Below are 25,265 nucleotides of genomic sequence, written 5' to 3'. Positions count from 1 at the left end.
AACACTTAAAAAAAAATTAAAAATCTTGCCATAATACGGAAGAATACCGTGAAACATGCTGAGGTCAACCAAAGGTTGGAACAACAAAAGGTTTGCACTTCAAAAAAAAAAAAGGCGAGGGGTGGGGAGATTTCATCACATTTTAACATATTCCCTGTGATTGCTATGTCAAAGGTAGGAAATGGGAAAAATCCAATCAATCATCTCTCAATACGCGTTCTCTCCTGTGATGGCCAAACCATGAAAAAGCCCAGCCACAGATGCTTTATTATGGCTTCTCAGTTGCACTAATCTCCACCAATGTCCCAGAAATCTCAAACCTTAGAGGACTATATGACCACATAATTTGGAACACACAGTCTTCAATAAGGCAGACAATTCAGACCACTCCCAAAGTAGAAAGACTACATGAGGGGCGCCTGGGTGGCTCAGTCGGTTAAGCGACTGCCTTCGGCTCAGGTCATGATCCTGGAGTCCCGGGATCGAGTCCCGCATCGGGCTCCCTGCTCGGCAGGGAGTCTGCTTCTCCCTCTGACCCTCCCCCCTCTCATGCTCTCTGTCTCTCATTCTCTCTGTCTCAAATAAATAAATAAAATCTTTAAAAAAGAAAAAAAAAAGAAAAAAAAGAAAGACTACATGAATAGGAAAAAGGGGTTCTGGCCATATAATGAACTACTGATTCCTTCTGCTTTAGAACTTAATAATTTTAAAAAGGAAAAAAGTCAAAATAAGTTGTGTTAGAAATGAACACATGACTCATTCTGAGGGTTACTGGATAGAGATGGGAGGAGAAAGTATGAATGCCATAACCTGAGAGATGGGAGAATAAAGTAGACACTTGGAAATATATTTCAGTCCAACGAATTTTAAATGTTTGTGACAGAATAATCTCCTTATACATGCATTTCTGTCTTGTCCTCACTACCGTGGAAGACTTGAAAGAGTGAAAATAATAGTTTGAAAATATCGTCTCCTTATTACCTCCTCTGGTTTTCCACCCCTGGCAGGATAATACACGACTCTGTATTTTTCCACTTTTCCTGGGGCATGAGTCCAGTTAACCATAAAGCTTCTGGCAGTGACTTCAGAAGTAATCAGCTCTGTAGGCGGCCCAATGGTGGCAAGAGCTGAGGCTAAAGTATAGAAATACATTAAGTGAACCTCGTTCCCAAAATTACTTCTCATAAGCCTGTGAAACTCCAATAGTCAGAAATGACTATTGGTTTTGTGCTACCTCTAAGATTTCATCTCTTGACAAATTGATTCAATTATTCATTCCTATATTTGTTCACTGAAACATTTAAGTGCTTATTACATACCAACCACTATGTTAGGTTCTGAGGATACAAACTTAAATAAGAGAGTCCTTGACTCCCCAAAACTCTCTTAAACACATTGCTATAGAATAATTAAAAAAAACAAAAACAGAAACACAACATTGATTGAGCACGTGTGTATCTAAAGGTACTCTCCTGAGCTCTTTAGAAGTATTATCTTAATTCTCAGTAGTTACTATTATTGTTCCCATTTTGTAGGTGAGAAAACCAAGGCACAATGAAGCTAAACAACTTGACCAAGTCTCACACTTAGTAAGTATCAGAGCTGAGATTGATACTTGAGTTTTTGATATAAGAGCCTGTGTTTTTAAGCATCAGGGGGTACAGTCTCTTTACAGAAGACTTCAATTCAACAAATGGCCAGTATCTAAAAGTAAAAAGAGAAGAAAAGGCAAATAACATATACTGAATGCTCACTATAAGCTAGACACTATGTAAGCACTTTGTGTATGTTATATACATATTAAGACAAATGACTCTATAAAAGATTTGGGACATGTGAAGTTCAAAGTCCTAGAACTTTAGTATTTCTTATCCTCTAGGGACTTATCCAAAGCAACCTTAATAACCATATTAATGAGAAAAAAACATAGTTACTGAGCACTTAACTTATGGCCAGGGACTATATTATATGCTCTATCAACAACCACAGGTAGAGTTTTTTTGTGGGAAAAATTGGTCTTTAAAGTAGTCACATTAAAAGCTCAGAGAAATGTATTCAAGTAACTACTGCTTGGCTGTCAAACCTAGTCCTAAGAGATCTGGTCCAGAGAGAATGATGGAAGAGATGTAGCCAAATAGAATCATTCCACACCCTGGATACAATGAAGGCAGGAAATAAAACCAAATTCTCAAAGGAAGATCTTGATATTACCCTCTCCTCAGATCACATCCCTGTAAACCAGATATAACCTGCAGACCAATGATATCATGAGGGACAAAGGTTAAAAAAATACATGATGGTTGTGCTTCCAGGAAGATAGAATTGATGTACTTTCCCCAATTATTTCTGCTAAGTACAACTAAAAATTCTGGAAACTATGTATTAAGACAACCATAAGAAGACACTGAAAGAGAGAAGAAGGTATATGGTGGAGGAATTGCAGGACCTGAAGAATGATATAGTGGTGAATCCCCTGAGTTTTCCTTTCACCTCATATGTCCTAGACAGGGAACTAAAGAATCCAGAATCTATTGATAAAATGACTGGACAGAAAAATTAGCAAGGATACAGAACTCAACAAGACCATCAACCAACGGGGTCCAGTCAAACTTACAGAATATTGCACATGACAATAGCAGAATACACATCCTTTTCAAGCACCCACAGGGCATGTATGTAGCAAGAGAGACCATATCCTAGGCCAGAAAACAAACCTCAGAAAATTTAAAACAATAAAAATCACACAGAGTGTGTTCTCTAATGACAGTGAAATCAAACTAGAAACCACTTGCAGAAAGGTAACAGAAAAACACCCAAACACTTTGAAATTATAAACAGCCACTTCTAAATAATCAATGAGTCAAAGAGAACAGGTCAAAGAAGATCAAAAAATACTTTGAAATGAATAAAAGTGAAAATACAACATATCAAAATTTGTAGAGCACAGCTAAAGCAGTGCTGAGAAGGAAAATTATAGCACTTAAGTAATTAGAAAAAGAGGGAACATTGCAAATCAGTAATCCAAGTTCTCATCTCAACAATCTGGAAAAGTATGAGCAAGATAAACTCAAAACCAGTAAAAGAAACAAAATAAGAAAAATAAGAGCAGAAATGAATGAAATTAAAAACAAAGGAAAAATAGAGAAAATCACTGAAACCAAGAGCCAGTTCTTTGAAAAGGTTTTTGTTTGTTTGTTTGTTTTGTTTTGTTTTAAGAACAAACCTCTAGCAAGGCTGAGAAAGAAAAAAAAAGAGAGAGAGAGAAGATAATAATTACCAATATTGGGGGAAAAAACCAGAGACTATCACTACAGACCCTACAGACATCAAATGAATAATAAGGGAACAATGCTGTGAATAACTTTCCACACATATATTCTACAAATTCTATGGAATGAACCATTTCCATGAAAAATAGAAAGTCTCACCCTAAGATGGGGAATAAGGCAAGGATGTTCACTCTCATCACTCTTATTCAACACAGTACAGGAAATTTTAGCCAGTGAAACAAGGCAAGAAAATAAAAAGCACAGAGATCAAAAGCAAAGAAATAAAACTATCCCTATTTGCACAGTATACGATTTATCACCTACATAGAAAAATCCCTGAAAATCTAAAGGAAAAAAATCCTAGAATTAGCAAATTCAAATAATAAGGTCATAGGACACAAAATAAACATACAAAAATATAATTGTATCTGTATATACTCACAATGAACATATGGACACCAAAATAAAAAATAAAATATAACTAAAATTCCCCCAAATAAAATTAAATACAGAGATGTAAACAGAACAAAACCTGTATAGAACTTGTATCCTGAAAACTACAAAATGCTGATGAAGAATTCAAAGGATATCTAAACAAATGGAGGAATTTACCATGTTCAAGGACTGGAAGAATCCACACAGTAAGGATGTCAGTTCTTCCCATGTTAATATTTGATAATTGAGTATTGATTTAATGCAATTCCTAACAAAATCCCAACAAGATTTTTGTAGAATAAAGATTTCTCTAATATTTATGTGGAAAGGTAAAGAAAGTAAAATAGTGAAAGCAATTTTCAAACAGAATAATCAAGTGGGAGAATTCAGTCCATCCAATCTCAAGACTTATATAGCTATAGGAAATTAAGCTTGTAGGATACTGGAAGAGGGTTAGACTCATAGACCCAATAGAAAAGAATAGAGAATTCAGATATAAACTCACACAAATTTGCCCGACTGATCCTTGACAAAAGTGCCAAGCAATTCAATGGCAGAAATAGAGCATTTTCAGGAAGTAGTGCGTGAGAATTGTATGTTGATAGGCAAAAAAACCCAAAAGCCTTGATCTGAACTTCAAATCTTCTACAAAATTTTAACCTGGATCATGGACTTAAATGTAAAACATAAAACTTTTAGAATAAAAATACAAAAGAAAATTTTTAGCATTTACGGCCAAAGAGTACTTACTTAGACTAGATACCAAAAGCAATAACCATAAAATGCAAAATTGATAAATTGGACCTAATCAAAATTTAAAACTTTTGTTCTGCAAAAGACCTTGTAAAAAGGTCTAACAAAGGATTAGTATCTAGAATATAAATGAAGAATTGTCAAAACTTAACAGATAAAAACTAAACACACACACACATTCGTCTAATTAAAAACTGGCAAAAGATATGAACAGCCTAAGAGCAAATACAGATGTAAAATAAGCACGCAAAAAAGATCCAATTTCATTAACCATCACATTAAAGCCACAATGAGATACCACTACACACATATCAGAATGCCTAAAATAAAATATAGTAACAACAACAAATATTGGTGACCATGGTGACCATGCACAGAAACAGAATCACTCATATATTGCTGGTGGGAGTGTAGAATGCTGCAGCCTCCCTGGAAAACAGTGTGGCAGTTTCCTAACTAACACTAAGCTAAATTAAACATGCTGCTACAATATGATACAGCAATTGTGCGCTCCGGGCATTATCCCAGCGAAATGAAAACTTATGTTCACACAAGAACCTGTATGTGAACATTCATAGCAGATTTATTTGTAACAGCCCAAAATGAAAACAACTCAGATGTCTTCCTTTCTCTTTTTTTATAATTTTATTTTATTTTAATTCAATTAATTCACATATACTGTATTATTAGTTTCAGAGGAAGAATTTAGGGATTCATCAGTTGCGTGTAACACCCAGTATTCATTCCATCACATGCCCTCCTTCATGCCCATCACCCAGTTACCACTTCCCCCCACTCCCACCCCTCCAGGGACCCTCAGTTTGTTTCCTATGGTTAAGAGTCTCTCATGCTTTGTCTCCCTCTCTGGTTTCATCTTATTTTTATTTTTCCCTTCCTTCCCCTATGTTCCTCTGTTTTGTTTCTGAAATTCCAATATGAGTGAAATCATGAGAATTGTCTCCCTTCCCCTATGTTCCTCTGTTTGTTTCTGAAATTCCAATATGAGTGAAATCATATGATAATTGCCTTTCTCTGATTGACTTTCAAAGTGTCCACAGTTAAGCAGACTGTGGTTCGTCCATATCATGGAATATGACAGAGCAGTAAAAAGGAAAGAGCTACTGATAAATGCAACAAGTAGGATGAATTGTCAGGAAATTATCCTGAATAAAAAGTCAGTCCCCGGGGCGCCTGGGTGGCTCAGACGGTTAAGCGTCTGCCTTCGGCTCAGGTCATGATCCCAGGGTCCTGGGATCGAGCCCCACATCGGGCTCCCTGCTCAAGTGGGGAGCCTGCTTCTCCCTCTCCCTCTGCCATTCTCTCCACTTGTGCTCTCTGGCTCTCGCTCTCTGTCAAATAAATAAATAAAATCTTTAAAAAAAAAAAAGTCAGTCCCCAAAGAGGACATACCGCATAATTCCATTTACATAATATTTTCAAAATGAAAACTATTTAGAGATGGAACACCGATCACGGGTTGTCCGGGGTGAGGGAGACGTTGTGGGGAGGAATAAGTGAATGGGGCCATAAGAGGACAACAGGAATGATCTCTGTGGTGATGGAAGTGTTCTGTACTTTGGCTCTCAATTCCAGTATCCTGCCTGGGATATTGTACTGGAGTTCTGGAATATCTCACCATTAAGGGGAACTTGGTAATGTACACACGATCTCTCTCCATCTTATTTCTTATAACTTTATATGAATGTACAATTACCTCAAAATCCAAAGTTTAGTTAAAAACAAACACTCATGATGGTCCAAATACAACACCATGGAGAAAATGATCTAGTGGTTAAACTATTCCTCCCTCAGTGGGCTGTCACTATATTCCCTCTCTACTCTCATGACTCATGTCTTAGGGGAATAAAGGGCTCTATTTAGAAAGTCAACATGAAAAATGATAAGAATTCTCATAATCCACAATAGACATTTGGGCAGAGTAATATCCACATGAACGGAATGACTGCCTTCTGTTGCTCGCTTTACCTTTGATCTCCCTGTCCTGTTCTTCCACTCGGGAGCAGACAGTCCTCGTCAGGCTCTCCACAACTGTGTGCATCAGGTCAAATTCGGCAACATTGTAGACATGAGTGCTGTCTGGTTCAGAGGCGATCTCCTGCAGTTCGTTCTCATCTGCGTTTTTCACCCCTTGCATTGAGGACAAGAGGGAGGGTCATGACATTCGTGCCCCATTTGAAACACCAACCTCTGTGAGCCTGTCCTGAGCCCATTGTAACCCCCCTGCAATCGAAGCATCTGCTACTTTAAAGAGGTGCATCTCATGTTAGATTGGTTTTGTAAAAATCACCTTCAGCATCATTTTTAAGTGATTACATGCTAATTTTGTTCGGTGTATCTTAACAGGAAGATAATAACGTCTGTCTTGCATGAAGAGTGCAGAAGCAATAGTAATTAAACCAGCCTTCTAAACTATCAATACCTTAGGTTTCAATTTCTAGAAAATAAGTTTACTTAAATTAAGAGCTACTGCTAGAATAAAAATTATATATTTAGAAGTATTGTTATTACTATTTATAGTATTATTATATAGCATTAAGAGACAGCTTGGGAAAAAAATTTTAACATATTCAAGTACAACTGGTTGACTAGTAACCACTGCAATTTTGCTAATGCAAATAGGAAAGCTCTGCTTTTCCCACAATCTTTGTGGAATTCCATTGCTACAAGTCAAGCACAATGCTGGGTGTTTGGAATGCAGCAGGGAACAGAGGGAGACAGAAAATCCTCAGCTCCCATGCAACTTTCCCCATCTATCTTAGCAGTGGATGCTAACACTTAGAGTGTACATGCTATGCCCCAGGAACTGCGGTGCTTTATGTATATGAACACATTTAATCCCCACAATCAATGCTAGGAATTTGGTACTATTGTTGCTCTCATTGTAAGGTGTTGCACAGAAACGTTAATTAACTTGCTCAAGGAAACACACCAGTGAGTGTACAGCTGGGATTCCCACCAAGTAGTCTAGATCTAAAGTCATATGCTCTTAACCACTATATCATGCCACCTCTCAGAAGATCGCAAATTAAAATGAGTAAGTGAAACTATAAATAGAAAAGGAAGGCACAGGGTTGGGTTTTATGGGTGTGGAGGTAGATTTCTCTTCCCCAGGCTTCAGCAAACAAGGGGCCTTTCTTTATAAATCCATCATTGCAATCACCTAAAGGTATTTTTTTTTTAAAGGTGCTGTGGAAGCAGGGAAGAGAGATTACCTAGGGCAACATGAATGACTTCTCAGATGCCTGGCTGTGCCATTTGATTTATCTTCTACCCTCGACATATTGAGTGACACAGTGTTAGTTGTCTCTGAACTATGTGCTTTAGGGGGTTATAAGATAATAAATACTAATGATTTCCAGGTAATTTCCAGAGAAAAAGTCCAAATTACATCTGTGAGTTCACTTAAAGTTTTGTTTAAAAACTTACCCATTCATTATCAGCAAGACCACAGAATGGAAATTAAACACATAAATTAATCCCATTAGTTTATTGTCTAAAAAGATTTCCTCTGTTGGACAAAAGGACGGTAAAATAAAAAATAAAAATTAGATAAATTTCTCTGACGTTTCTTGCCTGATGGACTTCAACAAAAGCTTCTAAAATGTACAGTTGGATCTGTGTCCACAGGAACAAAAAGCACCGAGTACATGAAGAGACAATGAACTTAATGTCAATAATGCTTTTGATGGCTTTTAAGTAAAACCAGCAAGTTTGTATTCATATATAAGAATATTCCATGGAAAAAAAAAACCCTCTAACTCCAATAAAAACAACAAAAAGTGTATTTTAAGGAAGATAGCCCCAAATCTCTACTATCTCTCTCTTACCTTTCCAAACTAAATAGTTTGTTGCAAACAGCTTGGAAAAGAGAAGAAAAGGTCATCAGGACTTGGAAGGAATTTGTTCTGCAAGGATTTTGCCTTCCTTATCTCTGTGGCCCGGCACCCACCACAATGCCCGACACAGAGCATGTAAGCACAAACTTCTTGAATGGAACACTCTATAAACCACATTTCCAGTAGAAAATCTAGGAAGGGGTCAGATGACTTGTTTCTTGTTTGGGGATTTTGTTTTGTTTTGTTCTGTTTTGTTTTGGTTGGCCTCTACTAAGTAAAAGACTTTCCTGCTGCCAAAGAAACTGCGAATATTTTAATCGAGAGCAAAGTTGCATCATCTAAATGTTTTGCAGTTATTCTGAATGTGTGCCACATGTATCCTTTTCCACAAGAACAGTACCTTATAAAGAGTTCATCTCAAAGAAATAATACAGCATATCTAGAACTTTAGGCTTTCTAAATAGTTGCAGGACCTGAATTCCTTGGAAACAATGAACTGGTTTCTCCCTATACTACCAGAGAAGAGACTGCTATAAAGTGATACTAAAGAGAAAGTCCTGGGGTGCCTGGGTGGCTCAGTGGTTATGCATCCGACTCTTGGTTTCAGCTCAGGTCATGATCTCAGGGTCATGATCTCAGGGTTGCGAGATCAAGCCCCAAGTCGGGCTCTGTGCTCAGCGGAGAGTCTGAGAGTCTCTCTCCCTCTGCCCCTCCCCCCCCTCAAATAAATAAATACATCTTTACAAAAAAGAGAGAGAGAGAGAGAGAAAGTCTTCACTAATTAAAAGCTAACAAACATGTACCTAATCTTTGCATGCTACTTTACGCTTTTCACATTTTATGGACAGCATCTCATCCAGAGATCCTCACACTATAGGGTATATGAAAGTTACCACCACTTCCATCTTAAATGTAATGAAGTTGGGCTCAGGTCACAAGACTGGCTACAACTAGAGTCAGGACTAGAAACATTCCAGGTCTCCTGGCTTTCAATGAAGTGCCCTTTGCATGTACAATTACATATTGTTTTAAGTAGTTGTGTGTCTGTGCCCATTACTGAAATAGGACCATGATAACACATACCTATGGCGAAGAGTTCTACACCAGATTCACGGAGGTTTCTAGATGGTGGAATAATATCATCTTGGGACTTTCCATCTGTGATTAAAATGCCAATTTTGGACACTCCAGTCCTTGCTCCTGCTTCTGGTTTAAAGCTATTTTCAAAAATGTAGTTCAAAGCAAGACCTGGGAGGAAACAAGAAAAAATAAACACAAACCAATCACCTCTAATAAAAAAGCCTTCCAATTCTGCAAAATTAAACCAAAATATGAGTAACTTATTGACCTAAAATTTTTTTTATTAATTAAGATTAGAGCAGAGATCATCAATGAGTTAGAAACCAGAAACGCAGTAGATCAGATCAACGACTCTAGAAGCTGGTTCTTTGAAAGAGTTAATAAGATCAATAAACTACTGCCCAGACTTACCCAAAAGAAAAGAGAAAGGACCCAAATTAATAAAATTATGAATGAAAGGGGAGAGATCACGACTAACACCAAGGAAATAGAAACAATTATTAGAAATTATTATCAACAACTATATGCCAATAAGCTGAGCAACCTGGATGAAATGGATGCCTTCCTGGAAACCTATAAACTCCCAAGACTGAAACAGGAAGAAACTGACAACCTGAATAGGCCAATAACCAGTAACAAGATTGAAGAAGTGATCAAAATCCTCCCAAAAAACAAGAGTCCAGGGCCTGATGGATTCCCTGGGAAATTCTACCAAACATTCAAAGAAGAAATAATACCTATTCTCCTGAAGCTGTTTCAAAAGATAGAAACAGAAAGCTTCCAGACTCATTCTATGAGGCCGACATTACTTTATTCCCCAAACCAGGCAAAGACCCCATCAAAAAGGAAAATTTCAGACCAATATCCCTGATGAATATGGATTCCAAAATCCTAGCTAATAGGATCCAACAGTACATTAAAAGGATCATCCACCACGACCAAGTGGGATTTATCCCTGGGATGCAAGGGTGGCTCAACATTCACAAATCAATCAATGTGATAGACCACGTTAATAAGAGGAGAGAGAAGAACCATACGGTCCTCTCAATTGATGCAGAAAAAGCATTTGACAAAATACAGCATCCTTTCCTGATTAAAACTCTTCAGAGTATAGGGATAGAAGGAACATTTCTCAAGTTCATAAAGTCCATCTATGAAAAGCCCACAGCGAATATCATCCTCAATGGGGAAAAGCTGAAGCCTTTCCCTTAAGATCAGGAACTTGTCAAGGATGCCCACTCTCACCACTATTATTCAACATAGTACTAGAAGTCCTAGCAACAGCAATCAGACAACAAAAAGAAATAAAAGGTATTCAAATTGGCAAAGAAGAAGTCAAACTTTCTCTCTTTTTGCAGATGACATGATACTTTATGTGGAAAACCCAAAAGGCTCCACCCCCAAATTACTAGAACTCATACAGCAATTCAGTAATGTGGCAGGATACAAAATCAATGCACAGAAATCAGTTGCTTTCTTATACACTAACAATGCAACTGTAGAAAGAAATTAGAGAAACGATTCCATTTACAATAGCACCAAAAACCATAAGATACCTCGGAATAAACCTACCCAAAGAGGTAAAGGATCTACACTCTAGGAACTACAGAACACTCATGAAAGAAATCGAAGAAGACACAAAAAGATGGAAAAACATTCCATGCTCATGGATCGGAAGAATAAACATTGTTAAAATGTCTATGCTACCCAGAGCAATCTATACCTTCAACGCCATCCCGATCAAAATTCCAATGACATTTTTCAAAGTGCTGGAACAAACAATCCTAAAATTTGTATGGAATCAGAAAAGACCCTGAATCGCCAAGGAAATGTTGAAAAAGAAAAACAAAGCTGGGGGCATCACGTTGCCGATTTCAAGCTATATTACAAAGCAGTGATCACCAAGACAGCATGGTCCTGGCACAAAAACAGACATATAGACCAATGGAACAGAATAGAGAGCCCACATATGGATCCTCAACTCTATGGTCAAATAATCTTCGACAAAGCAGGAAAAAATATGCAATGGAAAAAAGACAGTCTCTTCAATAAATGGTGCTGGGAAAATCGGACAGCCACATGCAGAAGAATGAAACTCCACCATTCTCTAACACCACACACAAAGATAAACTCAAAATGGATGAAAGACCTCAACGTGAGACAGGAATCCATCACAATCCTAGAGAAGAACATAGGCAGTAACCTCTTTGACATCGGCCACAGCAACTTCTTTCAAAATACATCTCCAAAGGCTAGTGAAACAAAAGCAAAAATGAACTTTTGGGACTTCATCAAGATAAAAAGTTTCTGCACAGCAAAGGAAACAGTCAACAAAACAAAGAGGCAACCCACAGAATGGGAGAAGATATTTGCAAATGACACTACAGATAACGGGCTGGTATCCAAGATCTATAAAGAACTTCTCAAACTCAACACCCAAAAAACAAATTATCAAGTCAAAAAGTGGGCAGAAGACATGAACAGACACTTCTCCAAAGAAGACATACAAATGGCTAACAGACACATGAAAAAATGTTCATCATCATTAGCCATCAGGGAAATTCAAATCAAAACCACACTGAGATACCACCTTACACCAGTTAGAATGGCAAAAATTGACAAGGCAAGAAACAAAAATGTTGGTGAGGTTGTGGAGAAAGGGGAACCCTCTTGCGCTGTTGGTGGGAATTAAGTTGGTACAGCCACTTTAGAAAACAGTGTGGAGGTGCCTCAGAAAATTAAAAACAGAGCTACCCTATGACCCAGCAATTGCACTCCTGGGTATTTACCCCAAAGACACAGATGTAGTGAAGAGAAGGGCCATATGCACCCCAATGTTCATAGCAGCAATGTCCGCAATAGCCAAACCGTGGAAAGAGCCGAGATGCCCTTCAACAGATGAATGGATAAAGAAGATGTGGTCCATATATACAATGGAATATTACTCAGCCATCAGAAAGGATGAATACCCAACTTTTACATCAACATGGATGGGACTGGTGGAGATTATGCTAAGTGAAATAAGTCAAGCAGAGAAAGTCAATTATCATATGGTTTCCCTTATTTGTGGAACATAAGGAATAGCATGGAGGACATTAGGAGAAGGAAGGGAAAAATGAAGGGGGGGAAATCGGAGGGGGAGACGAACCATGAGAGACTACGGACTCTGAGAAACAAACTGAGGGATTTAGAGGGGAGGGGGGATGGGTTAGCTCGGTGACGGGTATTAAGGAGGGCACGTACTGCATGGAGCACTGGGTGTTATACAGAAACAATGAATCTTGGATAACTACATCAAAAATTAATGATGTATTGTATGGTGACTTACATAACATGATAAAATAAAATTTAAAAAAAGTTTTTTATTAGATATGAATTTTCATCTTCATTTTTCTAATGACCTTGTTTTTCTTGACAGATCTGATGAAAACCTAAAATCTATCAGAATAGAGGTAATATGAATAACTGAATAGTCCATCATTTCAGAAACTAGCATTTACAAAGAACATTAAATTCATGGCCAATCGATGTTGACAGATCTGTGTACAAGAAAATGTAAACCTTTATAATTTAGGATGAAGCAAGAATACCCACACAGAAGCAACAGTCCCAAATATTATCAAAAGTTTGTTTATGATGGTCTAAAGGACCAAAAATTCTCTCGGTCTCTTTTTTTAGGGATAGTGGAAGCAGATCCAAAATGATCACCGAATTCCTGCCTTTTGAGCATAACACCTTTTATCCAGAAAAAGATAAGAAATGCTGCAATATTGTTATAAGATTTGAGTTTAATGAAGTTTTTTGTTGCATTAACAAAAAGATTATGCCTCAAAGTGGCAAAGCAATTACCAAGATTTCAATGGTTTACTTAAAAGTCAATGATAGCATCGCTACTATTTAAAATGAGCATCTGTACTGTGCACTTACAGAAGAAAAGAGCAGGTACTAAGGTTAAAACCTGTGACAACCCTTTGTGGTTGGAATAATTATAATCTAAATATTCTTACATTCCTTGTTTACCAAAAATACTGGTGAACCAAAGACCCATAAATATTTTTTTGATAACTACTGATTGCAGAATAAGGGCAAAGAAAATACCTTCCTTGAAAATAAATAAGGTAGAAATTTGTTTCCATTTAAAGATGGGGTGGCTAGGGGTGCCTGGATGGCTCCGTTGATGAGTGTCCAACTCTTAGTTTCGGCTCAGGTCATGATCTCAGGGTCCCAGGATCAAGCCCCATGTCAGGCTCCACTCTCAGTGCAGAGTCTGCTTGGCATCTCTCTCTCTCTGCCCCTCCCCCCACTCGAGCTCACTCTCTCTCTAAAATAAATAAATATAATCTTTTAAAAAAATTATTAATTAATTAAAAAAAAATAAATGAGGGGTGGCTAGAGGAGAACCCAAGTGAAAAGAGGAAGGAAAATGAACTGGCAAAAGCTAAGACGGCCAGCCCCCCTAAGACTGTCAGCCTCGTCATTGCTCCATCTCCTTCTGGCCCAACCACGCCCTTCTGGGGACATTATATTCAGGTAGCCAAAGGAATGGCATGTCTGGGTTTTAATTCTTAAGTCTGAGTTTGAGAAAAGAGCCATCTAAGAATTTCAGATTTTAGTTTGGTTTAAAAATACTATGCCAAGTCTTACAAAGTGGCAGAATGAAGAAATGAAATGAATCTTTGGCAAGATACATTGCTAAAAACACAAACTGAATGAAACATACCTGTTAGTGTATTTCCTCCCTTATAGGGTAGATTTCGGACCGCTTCGATGACCTCATCTTTTGTGCTGAAGGCATTCAAGTGCCATTCTATTCGGGGGTCGCCGCTATACTGTGCAAGACCTGGTAAAAAAAGATGAAACAAGACCTGGTAAAAAAAGATGACACAGCCCACCCAGAAATGATGGGTTACTCAAAGATCTAGTGCACTGTTTGTGAAACCAGAGTAATAAAGGGCCTGATCTTTATAACAATTCTTTCTCTGCTTCACTGTGTATTTTCAAAAAGAATTCTTGGCATCAATTTAAGGAATTAGTTTGGACATATCTTGGAGCAGGAGGAAAGTACATATTTTCTAGCCATTCAGAAGTAGCACCTAATTAGGTACTTGGTATTTAAAAAACAAATCTGATTATATTTGTAGATAAAAGCTCTAGATTTACTGGTTCATTTTTATCCTCAAAGGAATGATTTTCCTTAATGGCTATATAAAAGTGAAACTATGAGACTCTATATGATAAAGTGAGATATACTGCTCAAAGATTTATAACTTTTTTTTGATCTTAGCTAGAATTAACTTGGCAAAGATTATTTTGTACTCTAAATCTATTTCCAATTTCCAATTTTCTTAGTTCAAAATTCCACTGGATTCAGCTGTTTCTTTTAAATAAAAAGAAAACTTCTACCTGAAAAATTCTTAAACCAGTTGCAACTTTAAAAGTTACCATTTTAAGGCACAGAAGATTTTGACTTTTTAGAAAATTAAAATGTGTTCAATAATTAATTGAATGACAGCATCATTCAGTGTAAATTAGTAGGAATAGATATTTATTGATCCAAACTTGTGCTCCTAGAAATATCACCACAGCTGATCCTATAATTCTAAAAGCTGCTCTCTAAAGTTTTTTGAAATCTCTTATGAAGCTTCCCAGCATATTTACACTGACAGCTGACTTCCGCTAATAACAGAACATGTACCAATTCGTGTCTTCTCTGAGTCCACGTTGAAGGCTGTCACCAGGTTCTCCAAGAAAAGCCGAACCAGTCTGAAGTTGAATCTTCCAATACTCCATGAACCATCAACCAGGATCACAATATCAGCAATGGCTGGAGTTTCACAGAAAAACTTCACTTCTGCAAAGCGCAACCCAGAAAATGATCTATATCGCTGCTGCAACATTTTTTTTTTTTTTAAAAAGTGATTCTATTTTATATCTCTCCAATAACTTAGTGCTAATTATACAAGAAAGTTCCTACTAAAGCAACCGCGTTTTTACAACCTTTCCCTTAAATGCATTCTTACTAGAAAAAAAATGTGGTAACAGCTAGCAGCAGTGAGTGTTCTGGAAATAGCAAAACACTGGCAGGTTCACACCGTTCTGGCAACTCAAGCCTTCTGTGTATTTTAGAGTAGTGTCTGCGAAAAATCAACCAGCTTTGGGTTCTAGCCTGTAGATTCTTTCCAGGAAAGGTCTTAGCCACCAGTATGAGGGAGTCAGCAGAGATGGGATGATGGCCAGAAGGCAGAGAGGCGGCTCTCCTGTTCTGATAAGCCTATATTGGCGGAAGTGATAGAAATGAAATAGGGGCTTCCTGAATCCCAGGAAAAATCACAGCCGTGCATTTAATCTAAGAAAGGTACACAGTGTGATGTGATGAGCACTGGGTGTTACATGCAACTGATGAATTACTGAACTCTACATCCGAAACTAATGATGTACTATAGGTTGGCTAATTGAATGTAAATAAAAATTAAAAAAAAAAGAAAAGAAAATACACAGATCTTTGCTAAAGTAGGAAGGGTTTGTGGAAGAAGAAAATTGGAAAAGGGCCCGGGAGTTTCCCCATATTTAAATTCTTACGCATATTGTATCCATGTGACAATAAGGTTTTGTCCCTAAAAATCATTTAGTAATTGATTTTTTAAATGGCTCAATTAGGTTTTAGAATAAGGAGCTAGAAAAGATGCCCAGAAGCCAGAGTAAAACTACCCTAAGCTTTACCCATAGAGAAAGTCTCAGCCGAAATGATCTTTGCAACAAAGGAAGACGCTGTCTGATAAGGCCGGGTTTGTGCTTGACTAGGTGTCTGTCCTCCAGAGCCAAGACACTAAAATATTCTTAGTGTATTAGAACCTTTAGAGTTTTGCAGTATGGTTAGTACGTTTAGTAGCATTGCTTCATACTCTAGTTTGTGTTTCCAAATGGGCTACTTAACTTTGCTCAAAGTTCATATTAGGACTGGTGATCATGAATAGAGTGCGAGTGTTTTCTTTGTGTCCATGTCAACTTCTTGAAATTGCCCAGCTAGTCCCTATCTCATTTGTTTTCTAACATTAAAATAACAATAAAACAATATTTGAAATACAATACAGTTTATGTAATGAAAACCAAAACACAGAAGTGTTTATGAATATTTTCCCCCAGGGCAAAAATAATCAACCTACTACAGTTGGACTGGGCAATTCAATAGATGCCCCTGAACCTACCAGGTCACATTTATTCTAAAAAAATCTTTTTTTTCCCCAGACATAAATATGCATGGAATACTTAGATCCTTTTACCAGAAGGGAAAAAATGTACTTGCCAATGAAATAATCAGGTACTCATTATGGAAGCTAAACAGTACAGCTCAATAAATCCAAAGTTTATATATTACATTTTTGGGCACCAAATCTTCCTTCTTTAATAATCAAATACAAAGCCACTACACTGAAGTATTCTAAAACAGAATTATTGCAAGAAGTCATGGGATAAAAATTAATTTGGGATTTGGAAATAATCAGGGAAAACTGAAGTCTTTTGAAGCTTTAAGAATCTCTCTCTCTCAGTTTTTATGGGGAAACTTACTTCAGATGGAGAGTCCTTTTCTTTCTTTTCCAAAACTACTGGGGGGTACTGTTTCACTTTGTAATAAATTATTTGAGTGCATTGTAGATAGGCTCTTAGAAAGGGAGCAATTTCTCCCTGCTTATTTCGAAGAGGACTAGGAAAACTGATATTTTATGTGAGAGCAAAAATAGGTGAACTACACTGAAATGCAGCAATCTGGATGAATCTTAGCTACATACAGCTATTTGGTAGGTAGCAATATTTGGTGGGGGGAAATATGAATCCCAAAATATTGCTATTAGCATGACATCTTTTTATAAAGGTAAAAATAATTAATATAAAAATATTCCCTTCTTAAAAATATATATGGACACCGTAGATCTATGTTTAGGAGTGGGGGGGTGTTGTTGGGTGATGAAGAAAAGAGTCCAAGACAGTGATTGTCTTGGGTGAGAAGGACCAAGGAATTGGGGTGGCAGTAGCCCTCTGGTGATATGTGGGTTGTAGGCAAAGTCCTAGCTTTTCTGGGGGAGAGAGGGGTTTGAATGATTATTATACCATTAAAAAAATAACAGATTAAGTGACTAATCAAAAATAATCCTACCTGGAATGCAGAAAATATTGACTAGAAAAATAATTTCGGTGTTTATATCATACAATTTAAACACCAAACCTTAAAGACAACGTACAATTCCACGTACTTGATTTGAAATCAAGGCCTCTGTATGCCCTGTTTTCTAACTAAAGACCGGTATCTGTTGTATCAGCAGAAAGATGCAGTTTTTAAGATGTTGTTGGATTTCGGAAGTCAAAATATTATCATTGCTTTTGCATTTTTTTTAAAAGATTTTATTTATTTATTTGACTCAGAGAGAGATACAGCGAGAGAGGGAACACAAGCAGGGGGAGTGGGAGAGGGAGAAGCACGCTTCCCGCCGAGCAGGGAGCCGGACACGGGGCTCGATCCCAGGACCCTGGGATCATGACCTGAGCCGAAGGCAGACGCTTAGCGGCTGAGCCACCCAGGCGCCCCTGATTTTGCATTTCAAAGTATGATTTTTCTTCAAGATTAGTGCACACACACTTGGGAACTGTGGAAACAGTATTTTTTTTAAATGCCCTAAACCCTGATTATTAGCTCTAAGATCTGTCCAAGCACCATGATACTAAGGGCTATCTCCCACTGTAGCGGGCACAAATGCAGCACGTCCAAGTCCACTGAGATTTAGTGTAGGCGGAACGAACTGTGTATAGAGTTTGCACCAGGCGTACCCTGCCAAGTGTGTTTGTGCCCGAGGCAGACCCATGTTCAAGCACTTGGGGCAAGAGGTAGTTTTAAAGTTGCCAGGTTCAAGTTCAATAATCACACGTCTCAAACATGACTCCAGCTGCTCTAGTGAATCTTTTAAAATATATATTCAAATTTTATTAAATTTTGAATATATTCAGGGTGCCTGGGTGGCTCAGTCAGTGTCTGCCTTCGGCTCAGTTCATGATCTCCGGGTCCTGGGATCAGAGTCCCACGTTGGGCTCCCTGCTCCTATTCTCTGTCACTATCTCTGCCTCGCTCTAAAATAAATAAATAAAATCTTTTTAAAAAATAAGAATTTTTGCATATATTCAAATCTTATTAAAAATAAGAGCCCAGATTCGGCACTGATGACAAATGCTATCTCCTTCCACTGGAAAATATGTTATCCATGTCAGCATTCCACAGGAGAGAGACCAGTCAGAAAAAAAAATATTAAGCATCTTAAAATGTGCTAAGGAATCAAATGGTGGAAAACCAGACACACCTGGGAGCCCAGATAAATGTCATGTAAAACTCTGTAGCCAAATGTCATTTTAAAATGCATTTAAAAGGGACAGGTACATGTCCACAACAGCCAAACGATGGGAAGAGCCCAGGTGTCCATCCACAGATGAATGGATAAAGAAGATGTGGTATATGTATACAATGGAATACTACTCAGCCATCAAAAAAATGAAATCTTGTCATTTGCAATGATGTGGATGAAACTAGAGGGTATTATGCTGAGCAAAATAAATCAATCAGAGAAAGACAAGCATTATACAATTTCATCCATATGTGGAATTTAAGAAACAAAACAGATTAACACAGGGGAAGGGGAGGAAAAATAAAATAAGATGAAAATAGAGAGGGAGGCAAACCATTGGAGACTCTTAACTATAGGAAACAAGCTGAGGGTTGCCTGGAGGGGAGGTGGATTGGGGGAATGGGGTAATTGAGTGATGGGCATTAAGGAGGGCACTTGATGTAATGAGCACTGGGTATGATATGCAACTGATGAATCACTAAATTCTACCTTTGAAACTAATAATACAGTATATGTTAATTAAATTGACTTTAAATAAAAAGATTAAATAAAAAGAACTACCCCCCCCAAAAAAACCCATGAAATCCTAGTTATCAAGTCAGCCTAACAGTCAAATAGGACTGTGAATTCTTAAAATCAAGTTATAAACAGTCTATTGGTAAAATATAAACAAACAAACAAATGGGATAGGTACATATCCTTTCATTGTTAAAACAGTATTCTGTAATTAATTATTATAATAAAATAAATCCTTTTGGCCCTCCATGTTGTATTTAACGTTAAAGCAAAGGTGCAGGGAAAATGATTTCTTGAACTGTGTTTTATTTCAGTTCTTGGCTTAACATGGACTCTATCTAAAATGCAATTCTGAAAATGCAGGGAGTGTAAAAAGAAAAAAGAAAAAGCTAAGTAGCTGATGGCAATCAAAGGAAAGCACCCAATCTACAGGTTAGATCACAAGTGTAACACTGAGGTCACAGATGACATCTGAAGGAACGGCTCGCAGTAGGTGCTCCACCCTCTGCACGAGCAGGACAAGGAGGCCCAGGAGAAATCAGCATCTCCCTATCTGAAAGTTACGTACATCTTGACATTCAACGTTAAGCCCTCTATGCTCATCTATAGATTGAGTCCTCACAACAGCTCTATGACGCAGGTACCATTTTTATTGGTCCCACTTCTGGCCGAAAAGGATGATACACACGGGCTGAGTGGTTTGCCCAAGGGGTGACACAGTGAAGAGGTGGCAAACCTGAGGTTTGACCCCAGTATCATGTCTTTAAAATGTAAGCTTTGGGGGACTCCTGAGTAGCTCAGTCGTTAAGGGACTGACCCATTGGCTTCAGCTCAGGTCATGATCTCATGGTCTCGGGAGATTGAGCCCTACGTCAGGCTCTGTGCTCAGCGGGGAGTCTGCTTGAGATTCTCTCTCTCTCCCTCTCCTTCTGCCGCTCCCCTCCATGCTTTCTCTCTCTCTCTAAAAAAATAAATAAATAAAAATTTAAAAAAAATAAAACCTAAGCTTTTAGCCACAGGGCTGTATAGACTTCTTTAAAAAACATAAAAGGTTTTATTTATTTACTTGAGAGAGAGAGCACAAGTGGGGGGAGAGGCAGAGGGAGAGGGAATTTCAAGCAGACTCCCTGCTGAGCGTGGAGCCCAATGTGGGGCTCGATCTCAGGACCCTGAGATCATGACCTGAGCCGAAATCAAGAATCAAAGGCTTAACCAACTGAGCCACTCATGTGCCCCATGGGCTATATAGACTTCTGTAAGGCACTCTACATCATACAGATTTAGAAAGCAGAGGAAAAAGTCTCCATATGAAGCGGTGTCCCACAGAACTGGCCCCTGCTGTGACTGCCAGAGCTAGTATATGCCATTTGCAAGCATTTCCAATTGTCTAAAACTTTTCCCCTTCCAAATGTAATGCACTTAGTACTTAAATAGCCCATGTGAAAAGCATCTCTTTAACAGTCATTTTATACCAATTTCACTGTGCTACTGACATCCTGAAAGAATTTTGTGTTGAAAATACAAGTTAATTCAAAAAAATAAAAAATAAAAAATAAAATAAAATACAGATTCTTGGGCAAAAAAAGAAAAAAAATACAAGTTAATTCAAGCACCCCTACCTGTCCACAGGGGCTGTGCTCCAGGCCAATTCCTCCAGAATCAAGCAACAGAACTGAACCCTTCCCAACCACCTACTGCCCCAGGGTTTTTAATAAAAGCTTTTCAGTGGATCATGAAAAAAAAAAACAAAAAACAACCACCCTGAATTAGTATAAACCAGTCTACTGTAAACTTGTTTATTAATTTGATATTATGAGACTAATTTTTTTGATTTTATTTATTTATTTATTTATTTATTATGTATTTAATATTTACTATATGCCAAGCACTGTTCTGGGCAATCAGGAACACAACAAAGTTCTTGCCTTCCAGCTGCTTAAATTCTTAGTAAGAAGAAACACACTCTAGCAAAACAACGTAAGTTCAGATTTTTAAAAATGCTTTATAAAAATAAACATAATGATATAAAGAGTAATTGTGTGGAGGGGGAGGTGTTACTTTGGTGAGAATGACATGAAATTACCAAATTAAAAGTCTTCCTTTTATACCATGTTATTCTTTTTGTTCTAATAGCATTCAAATTAATGACCCAATTATGGCTTAAATAGAAATATTTACAATGTATTCATGGATAAAAGTGTTCACCAACATAGTCAATGAAAACAGAAAAGAGAGAATTGACAGAAGCAGCCTTTTTCTGCCAGGCAAACTCCTATTTATCCTTCAAAACCCAGGTCACACTTCACAACTCCATAGCTTTTCCAATAGTCCTCAGACGGGACTCATTTATCTGCCCCTCTTTACTGCCTCCGCATTTGTACATGGTTTGCTATATTCATAACACTGGACTATTATGATTTGTTTCCATTTCTATCTCCCTGATTTGACTGAACTCACTGAGAGAAAAGAAATTTGCATCTTCTCTTTTCATCTCCTTTGTCCGGCTCAGTTTTTGGCATGAAGCACATCAATGAATGTGGACTACACTGGAATGTGTTGTTAAAAAGGAATTCCTCTTTTCATATAATTCATACCTCCAGCAAGGCACTAGAAAAATAAACCATGACGGCTCAGTTAAACTTGGTCTCTCCTCCCACCCTGGAGCACTGCCACACTGGGAAAGTGGATTATAGATATTTAGGTATCAGATTTGCCTGTCTTCCTTGCTATTTATCCAATGCAGGAGGCGAAGCTGAATGAAAGGAGAGCATGTACTATTTTTACTCACATTATCTTAATATGCATCAGAAAATCTCACAATGATTTTCACCACAACTGGTCAGATTCATTTAGTGGCTTCAAATTATTTTTTCTATGCCACTAGCAAAATACCTAGCTAGGCCATTCATTAACCAAGACATCTGAAGGAAAACTGTGGTCACAGAACAATTTTTCACTTAAGGCACTCATGAGGTTAAGTGCACATTTCCAAACCAAAAGCTCACTTCCAAGACTGGCTTCAGCTACATCACTGAAGATTTTTTTTAAAAGCATTAACACTATTTTACCAATGGTTCTAAAAAGGGCTTTTCAGTACATTGGCACATTCTGGTTCTTTCAACGTTCTTGGGGGTACCATTACTGTCCTCATTTTTTAGAAAAGAAATTGAGGTTCAGAGAGACAAGTGAATGTATCAGTGGTTACTCCACAGTCAGTACTGGATGCCAAGTCTTCTAAAGGTTTGGTCCAACGTGCCTTTTTCATCAGACCATGTACCACCACCATAGAAAATGTCCTCAATACAACACGGATGGTCACTAGTTATCTGTCATATTAATGTTACAAGTTGTCCATCTAGCAGGTGGGGAGCTTCTGGCTCATCTCAGTTGTGTTCGTTCACATGAATCAGAGTGAGCTTAGCACTCATTTAGTCTAGTCTTACCTTTCAGAGCATCCCTGACAGATGACTGCCCTACCTAAAACAGCACTCCTCCGTCACTCTCCTCCTTTATTCTGTTTTTATTTTTTTGCAGGACTTCTTACTTTCTAGAAATAGGATATATAGTAGAATGGTTAATTTTATGTATCAACTTGACTGGTCCACAAAGTGCCCAGACATTTGGTTGAATGTCATTCTGGGGATGTCTGTGAGGGTTGTTTCAGGATGACATTAGCATTTGAATTTATAGATAGAGTAAAGCACATTCCTCATCCAATTGACTTAAGACCTAAACAGAACAAAAGACTAAGGAAAAGGGAACTGCTCCTGCCTAACTGCCTTGAGCTGGAACAGCGGACTCAATCTGAAACATTGGCTCTGCTTGGACCTCGAGCCTGCCAGTTTGCAGACTAAAACTTACACCATCAGCTCTCCTGTGTCTCCAGCTTGCTGACTGCAGACCTGCGGATTTCTTAGCCTCCATAATCACGTGAGCCAATTCCTTATAATAAATCTCTTTATATCTATCTATCTATCTACCTATCTATCATCTATCTATCATCTATCTCTCTTTTATCTATCTATATCTATCTATTGATAGATATATAGATATTGATATATATACTTATATAGTTACATAGTTTTATATATATATATGTAGTTATTTATTTATTGACTGCAGCAAACAGTTTTCTTTGCTTCCCTTTTTTACAATAATAAAAAGACCTGCCATTTAGTGACTGCTTTCACCAGATGCTTTGCATGTATCTTTTCCATTTAAGCCTGATACTAATCCTACAAGGTAGGTGTTTTTCTCACTCCACTGAAAAAGAAAGTTTAGAAGCTTAGAAAGGTTAAGTAACTTGCCCATCATCACGCACTGAGCAGGTGGAAAAGCTGAAATTCAAATCCAGGACTAACGCCAAAGCCTGAACCACTTAGCTATTGTCCTATGCAACTCCCTTCACAAGAGTATTTGCAAGGAAGGAAGGGAAGAGGGAAGGGAGGAATAAGGGAGGGAGGGAGGGAAGGAAGAAAGAAAGAGGGAGGGAAGGAGCCATTAAAAAGAGCATGAAATCAAAGTCATACCCACTTGCCCTCTATCCAACCTGGGATGAATAATACCATGACAACTTGTAGGCACATGAAGCCCAATCCCCGAACCACAGCCAAAAGAACATCTCAGCTGTCACTCAGAACCCTGCATCTTAACAGTAACTGACAGTCCCATAAATATCACATTCGTTACATTTCTTCTCTGCTCAACAGCTATAAGGGACCAGGAGGAGACACTATAGCTGTCTTCAAATATTTAAAGGACTGCCTACAAAGGAGAGATTAGTAGGGTTCTGTATGTCCACAAGGAGACAGATTTCAGCTCAACTCAATGAAGAAGTAACAGTCAAGATTTCCATAGATCTCTGCCTTGGGAAACAGTGAGATCTCTGTCAATGAAAGCAGATGCAAGTCAGCCCTCAAGGGCATGACTGAAAGGTCTCAACCATCCTCTCAACTGATGGAACTACATGGCTCTCTAAGTACCTTCCTATTCAAAATTCTAAGATTATTTCCTCCCTCCCCCACCTACCAAATTAAACCTGAACTATTCATGGTACTCTTCAAAGCTTTCCATAATTCAAGTCCACTTGACCTGTCCCTATTTATTTCACCCTTCATCCTAATAAAATTGCTCTCTTCTCCCCCCAAAATGGTCCCATCTCTAAGACTTTTGACTCAATTTTTATCCCCCATTCTGCCCCCCACCATTTGTTTCCACCTATCCTCTCCAAACCTTACTTACTTCTATGCAAAATACCTAAAATAGATTTTACTTCCTTGAAAAATATATGGTCTTTTTAAAATACTTTTGTACAGAGTTTGCTCTAAAATTTATTTGTATAATTATCTGGTTATTTCCTGATTTTTCTAAGATAATACAGACTCAAGAGAGGCTATTTCACTTGAACATCTTTATTTAAAAACAAAACTTTCTCAACTTCAGAAGCCAGTGTATTGCATTCACATTTATTTTCATGTCTGTATATAGTACTATGTGATTTGGGTATATGTTCACTTTGGTTGCTAGGTGAGTTTCTGAAAAAACACAATCACTCGATCATCTCTATAATTCCAACTCACCCATAACAAACAGATTCTGACATTTTGCAATTTCTAAGGCTGAGACACCTACTCAATCTAACACCAACAGTCAGGGCTGCAGGTATAGAAATAAGATGTTCAATACAAAATTCTTAGACAAGAAGGAAGGTATCAATCAGACAAGACTAAGCATTCCTGCAGGAGAATCTATAGCGGGGCTCACAGCTGAAGGTATTTGATTAAAAAAAACCCCATACATTACAAGTTCTTTTAAAAATGAGGATACTTGAGGGGCTCCTGGGGGGCTCAGTCAGTTAAGCCTCTGCCTTTGGCTCAGGTCATGATCTCAGGGTCCTGGGATCTAGCCCGCATTGGACTCCCTGCTCAGAGGGGAGTCTGCTCCTCCCTCTCCCTCTACCCCCCCCCCCC

The 25,265-nt window shown here is 38.0% G+C and overlaps 1 protein-coding gene across 4 annotated transcripts in view; it reads right to left on the bottom strand.

The window, feature by feature from the left end:
- Positions 1–25,265, bottom strand: part of COL14A1 (collagen type XIV alpha 1 chain) — a 211,633-nt gene that overhangs the window by 139,882 nt on the left and 46,486 nt on the right. For all 4 annotated transcript variants that reach the window (XM_021688762.1, XM_021688763.1, XM_021688765.1 and 1 more), the window contains 5 exons: positions 15,090–15,245; positions 14,115–14,234; positions 9,398–9,562; positions 6,444–6,605; positions 982–1,133 (listed from right to left, as the gene is read on the bottom strand). In XM_021688762.1, the coding sequence (XP_021544437.1) occupies positions 982–1,133; positions 6,444–6,605; positions 9,398–9,562; positions 14,115–14,234; positions 15,090–15,245 (755 nt within the window). The remainder of the gene's footprint in view (positions 1–981; positions 1,134–6,443; positions 6,606–9,397; positions 9,563–14,114; positions 14,235–15,089; positions 15,246–25,265) is intronic.

Source organism: Neomonachus schauinslandi, chromosome 4 (assembly GCF_002201575.2).
Source record: "Neomonachus schauinslandi chromosome 4, ASM220157v2, whole genome shotgun sequence".
Classification (NCBI taxonomy): Eukaryota; Metazoa; Chordata; class Mammalia; order Carnivora; family Phocidae; genus Neomonachus; species Neomonachus schauinslandi.
The sequence above is the reverse complement of the archived record's forward strand: the minus strand, read 5'-3'. Positions and strand labels throughout refer to the sequence as shown.